The 12,561-nt window shown below is 37.4% G+C and overlaps 1 protein-coding gene across 1 annotated transcript in view; it reads left to right on the top strand.

Annotated features, from left to right (window-relative positions):
- The window catches only part of ADAMTSL1 (ADAMTS like 1), a 4,128,157-nt gene that overhangs the window by 3,518,112 nt on the left and 597,484 nt on the right, over positions 1–12,561 (top strand). The window contains exon 21 of the mRNA XM_044061207.1: positions 2,546–2,674. Coding sequence (XP_043917142.1) covers positions 2,546–2,674 — 129 coding nt within the window. The remainder of the gene's footprint in view (positions 1–2,545; positions 2,675–12,561) is intronic.

Genomic DNA, 12,561 nt, shown 5'->3' on the forward strand with positions numbered 1-12,561 from the left:
AATTACTTACTTTGCATCAGAATTCTATTGTTAAACCTGAAATAACAGGGAAGAGCACTGATTCCTGTGGACTTTTCAGGTTCAGCCCACAGTTACAAGCCAACAGAATAAACATACATAATTTAATAATAAACATGTAACATATTTGCAATAACTAAGTTTAGCCATACATTTCAATTTAAAAATAAGCAAGTTTACATGATAACACAGTTTTAACATTTATGCCATTGCAACAGTAGGCAATATTTTCATTTGCGATATGTACAAAATTCAAATGTACAGTAGGTTAGAGAGTGGGAGAGCTGCGGAGAGGAGAGGATATAGCCTGAATTCTGTTAGCCAGAATGGGAGTAATTGGAGGAAGAGAAGAGGAATGTGTCTTAATTGAGAATTGTGTTGCTTGTTGATTTGAGAAGTGCATGCCTGACTGTTTTGCCACCACCCTGACATGAATGACTGTGCACCGTATTAGTCTAGAAACATTTAGGCTGACAGACACTATGAGACTCATTCAGTGGTACCAGGAAGGATTCATAGCTCATTGATGTGCATACTCACTTGTGACTATGGCATAGAAATGGCAGGCCTACAGTGATCAGCCATGTCCCCACATTCACCTTCTCAACTATATTGTCTCACCATTAGTCTCTCTGTATACATACTTCATGCATTGCCAGTGGAGGCAAGCACTGCTGTCTGAGGGCCCCTAGAAAATGTAATTATCTTCAGTTCTGAGGATGTCATGTCTCATTCATTGGACACCTTAAACTAACTCACAAACACATACATACATTCATCCTGAGCAAAACACCAGTGTACACTTATATGCATTATGTCACAGTTAGAACTCCATAGAAAGAACCACATGCATTCAGAATAGAGAAGTGATGACTAGCAATATGTTTCCCCGTACAAGTGCATTTTATTAAAGTACTCTCTTAAATATAGTGAAAGACATATATATCTATAGGTGTTATCTGCATGCCCTACATGAGAAGTAAGCTCCCAGACCCCCCCAAACTGATACATATCAACTTTATGATCATACAAACAAAAAGGTAGAACTATCCCAAAGCAAAAGAATCACTACCAGTACACCCATACACAGAAAACACACCAGCAATGATTTCCTGAGGGAAACAGTCAGCATTGATTTGATCTTTAATATTGTATGACTTGGGCACCTGCTCTCCTGAGAATGTAACCTCGGCAACCTGTAGATACACCATCACAGCCTCATAATTATGCTGTTCCCTGGGTAAATTTCTGTATTTATTTGATAGCCTACATTTAACATTTAGAACCATTGCCAATATGATTGTCAGCAGAGCAAATCATTTTATAGTTGAATTATTTGTTTTTTTTACCTTATCTATGCCATTAAGAGTGATAAATTTCATATTAAACGTTTCTTACTGAATTATTATCATATCAGCTGTCCACAGTTATTATGTATTCTTCAGTTCTCATTTTAAAGGGTTTGTTGATTTTCCTGTGTAAATAACCCAAAATGAACAATTAATCAAATCAACTGTATCCTTTGAAACACAAGTAATACGCTGCTTAGTTTTATTTTCCTTTTAGAATATTTCTCTTATACATACAGTTTATATCTCTTACAAGTCCCGCGGTGGTGGTGCTGTGGTAGCGTTGTCGCCTCACAGTAAGACGCTGTCCGTTTCGATTCTCAGCTAGAGCATCTTCTGCGTGGAGACATGCGTGAATGGGCGTACCTTAGTTGAAGGTTGTGTGTCAGGGCTAGTAACTCGGCACGTAAAAATCAACTACCAATCATTAGCGGACTGGAGTTCTGCTGTGGCGACCCCTAACTGGGAAAAGCCGAAAGACACAACACAACAACAACTAGAACATTTCTTGGTATCTTAGCCCATTTATTTAATAAAGATATTAGTTATAGATATGAATATTTATATAGAGAGAGATTATTTTGTTGCATTGATTAATCTTAAGTCTACCCGAATGTTTGGGTAGAACTTATAATACAAGCCAAAATGCCAACTCTTCTGTGATTCTGCCACAGAAACATGGTGATTTAACTGAATGACAGTACAAATTATTAACAAAACAGTGAGTTATATTAATTTTGTTTCTAACCATACATGTTCAACAATTCTACATATTATGTTCCCTCTTAGATGCTGCACAAAAGTATTGGCGTTAGGGCATGGCATATACCCTATATATCAAAGTATCTGTGTTAAGGCATGACATATACCCTATATATAAAAGTATCAGTTTTAGGCATGACATATACCCTATATATCAAAGTATCAGTGTTATGGCATGGCATATACTACATATTTAAAGGTATCAGTATTAGGGTATGATATATACCCTACGTATAAAAGTATCAGTGTTAGGGCATGGCATATACTTGCAAACTAAAACATCTGCTCTTTAATCAAATGTGATCAAAGCCAGGCTGAGTAACTGAGTATGTAACATATCAATATGGACTATTCTGAATACAAAACAGTGCAGTAAACAGTGTTGCAATAAATTTCTGTTTCTTTCTTTTTTTTAGGAAAACCTGTGATAAAAACTTCAAGAGCTGTTACAGTGAATCTTTACTCACTCTCATCCTCTGTGGATGTCGGCAGTGTGATGAAAACTATTCCAGGGGTCAATATTACAATCAGATGTTTTGCAAAAGGTGAGATATTTAGAACTAATAAGTGCAAATTTCTCAGGCTGCAAAATAAACGTATGCTTAAGAAATGATTTATAACCATAAGAGACCTCAGGACTGAACTGATTTTTACAGTGACTGTGCTTCACCTCCAGGCAACAGTGACAAAATGCAATCACTCCTAATACAGAAAGTGTGAAAGATGCCTACGACTCAGACTGCTGTAATTGTATGTCAATGGGAAGGGAAAACAACATCACAGCCTCATGCCTAGCATGATTCATATAAAGGAAAATGGAAACAGATTCTGAGAAAGAGTCATAAAAGCAAAGCAGTAAAGCAAGGTCATGTTAATATGGCAGGTCCAATGATGGAAATACATGTTAAACCTTTATAAGAATTATGTAGAGTGATTTTTGTTGCTCGTCTTGTATATCTGCATAAGACAATGAGGCTGGGGTGTTTGTTTAACTGCTTTATTACATACAAACACATCAGGATAGATATCAGGAACATTAAACTTAAACTAACTAACTAACTGACTAACACACACATGCATGCTTACATCTTGACTGCTCACTACAAAATGGCTCTCTTGCTTGCACATACTCAGTACTTATATGCACATGCCTGCTGACTGGAAAGCTTCTTAAAGGTATATCACACACTCTGATCTACAATTTTAAAGCATTAAAATAACCCAGGAAACAAAAATTAGAATAAAAAAATGTTTGTGTCTTAAGATAGAGTTTTCCTTTAACTGGGTAATCACTGTTCATTGTAGACCAATTTTAGGGTCTACCTGGGTGTGAAAATGAAGCATGCAACAAAAAAAAACATTCAGTACAAACATTTTAAAAGTTTCAGTAGAACTGCAACCATTAACAGAGGGCAGTCTGTTCATAACCAGAGAAGTTTTGACCTTTGTTGAAAAGGTAAGTATGTTAGGATTAGAATGTGTGAAAGTGGAAAGGTGAGAGAATGAAATAAAAAGGTTATGATTGCAAGGGGTCAAGTTGAGATGTGAGGAAGGTTAGAATGTAACTATTACATTTGTAGCTGAGAAGCAAGTAGTCACAGAAGAGAGAGTTTTTAGTATCTTGGACAAAACGTTAGTTGCTTTGCTCCTGCAAGTTCCAGGAAGTAAAGTGCTTTAGGCCTCACAAGTTATGCACAAATCTTATTGCAGCATAGCAAGCAAGCCAATGGTTATTTCTTTTACATCTAAGCATTTAAATGAAAGTATTTTATTATTTTGGCACTTTTTGTTTCTTCCATTGTAATCAGTTGTGTATTCAGAAAAGATGTGGCTTTTAAAATGAAGCCCATGTTGCTGATTTACTGTATGCTGCTGCTTTACTTATAAAGAATAATGGTCCACTTTGTTTAAAGATTATAAAATTCAGGGTGGTGTGTGCCACAGCAGCAATCCACGAAGAGCGGCACTACATCATTATGTAAATAAGATCAGTAAAAGTCATTTACACTAACTATAAGAGTGCAGAGGTGTTTTGATAAACTATCCTCCCTATGGCAAAAATGTAAAATGCTTAAGGGATAAATGTTTAGGGGAAACTATTTCATGGGTAAGACACCTTAGATGTTAATGTATTACTACAGTTCACACAGATAAATGTAAGAGGCCTCATTTATATGCAAAACACATAAAAAAGACCCTGAATTTACATTGGACAGCACCATATTACCTGAGGATTGCTGCACTTATGTGACAAATTATTTAGGAAACTGCGGACTTTGTAAAGAAAATTTTAAAGATAAGGTAAAACTATTCAGTTCACTTCAAGAATTATTTTTGTTTTATTCATATGATAGGCATTATACAATGGCTTTAGTAAATATTGTAAACCTGTAATTTGTAAGCAGAAAAGCATTACAGCAGCAGCTGAAATGTGATCACTGAGAAAATAATTTATTTTGGTGTCATTTATTGATCGTGCATACTTGGAAGAAGTATTGAAGTGGCAAGGATGTTTTGTTTGCCTTACTGCGGGATACTTACCCGCTGAAGTAAGATTATTGAGTTCACTTCAAGAAATGTTTTATTCATATGATGGGCGTATTACTGCAATACTATAAGCTGCCATTTTTAATTGGATAATCATTATAACCGCAGTGGAAATGATTTTGGTGTTTTTTAGTGATTGTGCGTATGTGATAGAAGTACTGAAGGGGCAGAGAAATTTTGTTGGCACACGTCTTTACTCAGAGAGTTCTGATTGTCACTGACTGTATTATGACCACAAAAAATATGACAGAGCTGATGAAAGAATGGATGTCTTAACAAACCGTTTTATTTACTATACTAATGTATTAATGTTATTACAAACATCACCTCAGCATAGCTTTACCTGGCTGGATTCTGCATGTGTAATATTATTATGGGGGTGTCCCACATAACTTTCTTTTTTCTGAGGATGGCAGGTGTTGTTTGACTGATGATTATGTTTTTATGCTTTGTGTTTGACTGTAGCATTGGCCAGAGAAAGGACAACTTCAATTACTTTAAACAGAGTCACCAAGCATCTACTTGGATTGCAAATTTGCAGCTAAGTTTCTATGAATTGCAAGTAGCCTTCATTAGCATGTACTGCTTCACATAATTTCTCATTTACATCTCATTACAGTTAATTTGCTTGCACTAATTCGCTGCCAACACACATTACCATAAATGGCCTCAAAAAATCTCCACCTAGCTACTCTCATTTTCTGGCATTGCACATACCCCAATGCGTTCACACTATGTCTATGAATACTGGACTCAGTTTAAGACACAACACTCATGGCTCATGTGACACTGTATGCTGATGATGATCTGGGAATATTTAAAGCTTTGCGTTTGCCTCTCTACCCCGAGCCATTAATCAAGGAGCCTCAATCCTCACCACTGACACCAGTGAGAGATGGTCACTAAAAACAGGAATGGATTTACAAAGTATTTTTCAGATGCAGCTCTCTGCATCAAGCACAGTTTCCCCCAAGGGCACACAGGGAACATGCTCCTGACTGGGACTGGACTCGGTGTTTCTCTAGATCCCAAACAAGACACTTTAGAGCACTGTGTCCCAGTTCCAAGTAGCTGACACTCCCACACCTGGGTATTTGATTTTCACAGACACACACACACACACACACACACACACACACAGATTTACTAGCTGTACCCCTTCTGGCCAGACTATAAGGTAATCACACTGCCACCTGTCAACCACTCTCAGGTTATTTGTGTATCCAATTAGAAGGTACAGCAGTTCCTGATTACAAAAACAGCTCTTCCATATTCTTCTATTATCATTAAGCTGATAAGCCATAACCACTGCACACTGTTTGCAAACAAAATAAAAGCTAACAGGAACATCTCAAAATCTTAAAGAGTCCTCATACTTAAAAAGTTAGCCTTTAGCTTTTTTTCTGGAGAGTTTTCCTAATCTAAAACTGTTCTCTTCTGCTGTCTGATATGCCATCCCATCTTCCTTTAGATATGCTACTGAGCTAGCCTAAGCCATAACAATGGCCTGGGCAACCTGGGATTATTTAGGGGCTCTGACGTCTGAAGCTGTGGTAAGGAGGATGTGTGTGTGTGTGTGTGTGTGTGTGTGTGTGTGTGTGTGTGTGTGTGTGTGTGTGTGTGTGTGTGTGTGTGTGTGTGTGTGTGTGTGTGTGTGTGTGTGTGTGTGCATTGTGGAGAGAAGTAACTGAAGGCATAACAGCAAAAAAAAAAAAAACATTTCCTTGGCAGCATATATGATGTTGCCTTGTGGTGCATCAACCTCCACACCAGCTTCAAACTTGGGTAAGAATAAGTCTGAATTATGCTTGCTGGACTCAATAAAGACAGGCTCTCTGGGGCAGTTAATGGTCTGCTGCCAGGGGGAGGGTAAACAATATTTAAAAAACTGCTACTGAGCTTGTGAAAAACCTTAAAGTTAGTGATACCAACACGGGTCTATATTAGATTGTCGAACTGTTAATACTTCGATTCACTAAAGATCGAACTTTAGTGATCTAAGTCTTAAAACTTCGAATTACTATAAAAATATTTTTAAAACAAAAAAAGTAAAACCTAAAGGGTGTAAGCAGGGGAGCAAAACCCCCTGCACCCCCACACCCCCCACTACTTAAATAAACCAACTTTGAGATCACACTTCAATGCAATACAGTGCAGAAATGGAAGATTTATGTTTCTTACAATATAGCGCGATCTTGGAGTTGGTATATTTAGAGAGCGGGTGGTGTGGGGGTGCAGGGGAGCTTGCCCCCCTGCTTACACCCTTTTGTTTGTTTGTTTTTTTTTTGTTTTTTTTTTTAAATATTTTTAGAACACTTTGAGGTTTTAAGACTTCAATCACTAAAGTTCGATCTTTAGTGATTCGGATTATTAAAACTTCGACAATCTAATATAGACCCCTACCAACACCTACTACTGAGACCCAACTGCTTTAGGAGCAGGCTGAATAATTCCTTCTTAATAAGTCTTCCAAGGTGCCTGATTTACTCCCTTTCCCAAGTATACCTACTTTGATGATTACTATTCCAGTGTTTGAATCATTTATACATGGCTATCCATTACCTTTTTAAAATTCTGGCTGTTCAACTGTTGTTTTAGTGCTGTGCATTCTTGGTTAAGTCTACTTCAGTTTTTTCAAAAATGTTCTGCATTTATGAATTATAAATTGTTTTTTTATGTTTGTTAGCTTTAATGATTTTACCCCCTTCAAGAGCTGTTACAGTGAATCTTTACTCACTCTCATCCTCTGTGGATGTCGGCAGTGTGATGAAAACTATTCCAGGGGTCAATATTACAATCAGATGTTTTGCAAAAGGTGAGCTATTTAGAACTAATAAGTGCAAATTTCTCAGGCTGCAAAATAAACGTATGCTTAAGAAATGATTTATAGCCATAAGAGACCTCAGGACTGAACTGATTTTTACAGTGACTGTGCTTCACCTCCAGGCAACAGTGACAAAATACAATCACTCCTAATACAGAAAGTGTGAAAGATGCCTATGGCTCAGACTGCTGTAATTGTATGTCAATGGGAAGGGAAAACAACATGACAGCCTCATGCCTAGCATGATTCATATAAAGGAAAATGGAAACAGATTCTGAGAAAGAGTCATAAAAGCAAAGCAGTAAAGCAAGGTCATGTTAATATGGCAGGTCCAATGATGGAAATACATGTTAAACTTTTATAAGAATTATGTAGAGTGATTTTTGTTGTTCGTCTTGTATATCTGCATAAGACAATGAGGCTGGGGTGTTTGTTTAACTGCTTTATTACATACAAACACATCAGGATAGATATCAGGAACATTAAACTTAAACAAACTAACTAACTGACTAACACACACGTGCATGCTTACATCTTGACTGCTCACTACAAAATGGCTCTCTTGCTTGCACATACTCAGTACTTATATGCACATGCCTGCTGACTGGAAAGCTTCTTAAAGGTATATCACACACTCTGATCTACAATTTTAAAGCATTAAAATAACCCAGGAAACAAAAATTAGAATAAAAAAATGTTTGTGTCTTAAGATAGAGTTTTCCTTTAACTGGGTAATCACTGTTCATTGTAGACCAATTTTAGGGTCTACCTGGGTGTGAAAATGAAGCATGCAACAGAAAAAACATTCAGTACAAACATTTTAAAAGTTTCAGTAGAACTGCAACCATTAACAGAGGGCAGTCTGTTCATAACCAGAGAAGTTTTGACCTTTGTTGAAAAGGTAAGTATGTTAGGATTAGAATGTTAGAAAGTGGAAAGGTGAGAGAATGAAATAAAAAGGTTATGATTGCAAGGGGTGAAGTTGAGATGTGAGGAAGGTTAGAATGTAACTATTACATTTGTAGCTGAGAAGCAAGTAGTCACAGAAGAGAGAGTTTTTAGTATCTTGGACAAAACGTTAGTTGCTTTGCTCCTGCAAGTTCCAGGAAGTAAAGTGCTTTAGGCCTCACAAGTTATGCACAAATCTTATTGCAGCATAGCAAGCAAGCCAATGGTTATTTCTTTTACATCTAAGCATTTAAATGAAAGTATTGTATTATTTTGTCACTTTTTGTTTCTTCCATTGTAATCAGTTGTGTATTCAGAAAAGATGTGGCTTTTAAAATGATGCCCATGCTGCTGATTTACTGTATGCTGCTGCTTTACTTATAAAGAATAATGGTCCACTTTGTTTAAAGATTATAAAATTCAGGGTGGTGCGTGCCACAGCAGCAATCCACGAAGAGCGGCACTGCATCCTTATGTAAATAAGATCAGTAGAAGTCATTTACACTAACTACAAGAATGCAGAGGTGTTTTGATAAACTATCCTCCCTATGGCAAGAATGTAAAGTGCTTAAGGGATAAATGTTTAGGGGAAACTATTTCATGGGTAAGACACCTTAGATGTTAACGTATTACTACAGTTCACACAGATAAATGTAAGAGGCCTCATTTATATGCAAAACACATAAAAAAGATCCTGAATTTACATTGGACAGCACCATATTACCTGAGGATTGCTGCACTTATGTGACAAATTATTTAGGAAACTGCAGACTTTGTAAAGAAAATTTTAAAGATAAGGTAAAACTATTCAGTTCACTTCAAGAATTATTTTTGTTTTATTCATATGATGGGCATTATACAATGGCTTTAGTAAATATTGTAAACCTGTAATTTGTAAGCAGAAAAGCATTACAGCAGCAGCTGAAAGGTGATCACTGAGAAAATAATTTATTTTGGTGTCATTTATTGATCGTGCATACTTGGAAGAAGTGTTGAAGTGGCAAGGATGTTTTGTTTGCCTTACTGCGGGATACTTACCCGCTGAAGTAAGATTATTGAGTTCACTTCAAGAAATGTTTTATTCATATGATGGGCATATTACTGCAATACTATAAGCTGCCATTTGTAATTGGATAATCATTATAACCGCAGTGGAAAAGATTTTGGTGTTTTTTAGTGATTGTGCGTATGTGATAGAAGTACCGAAGGGGCAGAGAAATTTTGTTGGCACACGTCTTTACTCAGAGAGTTCTAATTGTCACTGACTGTATTATGACCACAGAAAATATGACAGAGCTGATGAAAGAATGGATGTCTTAACAAACTGTTTTATTTACTATACTAATGTATTAATGTTATTACAAACATCACCTCAGCATAGCTTTACCTGGCTGGATTCTGCATGTGTAATATTATTATGGGGGTGTCCCACATAACTTTCTTTTTTCTGAGGATGGCAGGTGTCGTTTGACTGATGATTATGTTTTTATGCTTTGTGTTTGACTGTAGCATTGGCCAGAGAAAGGACAACTTCAATTACTTTAAACAGAGTCACCAAGCATCTACTTGGATTGCAAATTTGCAGCTAAGTTTCTATGAATTGCAAGTAGCCTTCATTAGCATGTACTGCTTCACATAATTTCTCATTTACATCTCATTACAGTTAATTTGCTTGCACTAATTCGCTGCCAACACACATTACCATAAATGGCCTCAAAAAATCTCCACCTAGCTACTCTCATTTTCTGTCATTGCACATACCCCAATGCGTTCACACTATGACTATGAATACTGGACTCAGTTTAAGACACAACACTCATGGCTCATGTGACACTGTATGCTGATGATGATTTGGGAATATTTAAAGCTTTGCGTTTGCCTCTCTACCCCGAGCCATTAATCAAGGAGCCTCAATCCTCACCACTGACACCAGTGAGAGATGGTCACTAAAAACAGGAATGGATTTACAAAGTATTTTTCAGATGCAGCTCTCTGCATCAAGCACAGTTTCCCCCAAAGGGCACACAGGGAACATGCTCCTGACTGGGACTGGACTCGGTGTTTCTCTAGATCCCAAACAAGACACTTTAGAGCACTGTGTCCCAGTTCCAAGTAGCTGACACTCCCACACCTGGGTATTTGATTTTCACACACACACACACACACACACCTGGGAAAACCTGGTGCAGCTTTACTAGCTGTACCCCTTCTGGCCAGACTATAAGGTAATCACACTGCCACCTGTCAACCACTCTCAGGTTATTTGTGTATCCAATTAGAAGGTACAGCAGTTCCTGATTACAAAAACAGCTCTTCCGTATTCTTCTATTATCATTAAGCTGATAAGCCATAACCACTGCACACTGTTTGCAAACAAAATAAAAGCTAACAGGAACATCTCAAAATCTTAAAGAGTCCTCATACTTAAAAAGTTAGCCTTTAGCTTTTTTTCTGGAGAGTTTTCCTAATCTAAAACTGTTCTCTTCTGCTGTCTGATATGCCATCCCATCTTCCTTTAGATATGCTACTGAGCTAGCCTAAGCCATAACAATGGCCTGGGCAACCTGGGATTATTTAGGGGCTCTGACATCTGAAGCTGTGGTAAGGAGGATGTGTGTGTGTGTGTGTGTGTGTGTGTGTGTGTGTGTGTGTGTGTGTGTGTGTGTGTGTGTGTGTGTGTGTGTGTGTGTGTGTGTGTGTGTGTGTGTGTGTGTGTGTGTGTGTGTGTGTGTGCATTGTGGAGAGAAGTAACTGAAGGCATAACAGCAAAAAAAAAAAAACATTTCCTTGGCAGCATATATGATGTTGCCTTGTGGTGCATCAACCTCCACACCAGCTTCAAACTTGGCTAAGAATAAGTCTGAATCATGCTTGCTGGACTCAATAAAGACAGGCTCTCTGGGGCAGCTAATGGTCTGCTGCCAGGGGGAGGGTAAACAATATTTAAAAAACTGCTACTGAGCTTGTGAAAAACCTTAAAGTTAGTGATACTAACACAGGTCTATATTAGATTGTCGAACTGTTAATACTTCGATTCACTAAAGATTGAACTTTAGTGATCTAAGTCTTAAAACTTCGAATTACTATAAAAATATTTTTAAAACAAAAAAAGTAAAACCTAAAGGCTGTAAGCAGGGTGGCAAACCCCCCTGCACCCCCACACCCCCCACTACTTAAATATACCAACTCTGACATCGCACTTCAGTGCAATACAGTGCGGAAATGGAATATTTCTGTTTCCTACACTGTAGCGCGATCTCGGAGTTGGTATATTTAGAGAGCAGGTGGTGTGGGGGTGCAGGGGAGCTTGCCCCCCTGCTTACACCCTTTTGTTTGTTTGTTTTTTTTTTTTTGTTTTTTTTTTAATATTTTTAGAACACTTTGAGGTTTTAAGACTTCAATCACTAAAGTTCGATCTTTAGTGATTCGGATTATTAAAACTTCGACAATCTAATATAGACCCCCTACCAACACCTACTACTGAGACCCAACTGCTTTAGGAGCAGGCTGAATAATTCCTTCTTAATAAGTCTTCCAAGGTGCCTGACTTACTCCCTTTCCCAAGTATACCTACTTTGATGATTACTATTCCAGTGTTTGAATCATTTATACATGGCTATCCATTACTTTTTAAAATTCTGGCTGTTCAACTGTTGTTTTAGTGCTGTGCATTCTTGGTCAAGTCTACTTCAGTTTTTTCAAAAATGTTCTGCATTTATGAATTATAAATTGTTTTTTTATGTTTGTTAGCTTTAATGACTAATTCATTATGCTGTATATTCAGTATTAACTTGTCCCTGCTAGCCTATGGACTTTCTGCAGTCTTTTTACAGTTTTGTTATGTAACCATAAGGACTGAGTAATACAATGATCGTAACACATGCATAACACTGCCACACTTACTAAAACATGGTAGGCAAGATTAGCGTAATTTAAACCCGTTACCTGTGCAATGTCCGTGATTTGCAGTTTCGATTATGTCTGTGTCTGTGTTTTCGTGTCGGGGAACTGGCTGTCGCTCTTCTTAGTTGTCGATGTTGTAACCTAGATCCCCTGTACCATATATTAGCTAGCTATAGAACTCCCTCTATGATACAAGAAAGCCAGCACACT

The sequence above is a fragment of the Protopterus annectens genome, chromosome 2.part0 (genome assembly GCF_019279795.1).
Source record: "Protopterus annectens isolate FY-2018-M chromosome 2.part0, PAN1.0, whole genome shotgun sequence".
In the NCBI taxonomy this organism is placed as follows: Eukaryota; Metazoa; Chordata; order Ceratodontiformes; family Protopteridae; genus Protopterus; species Protopterus annectens.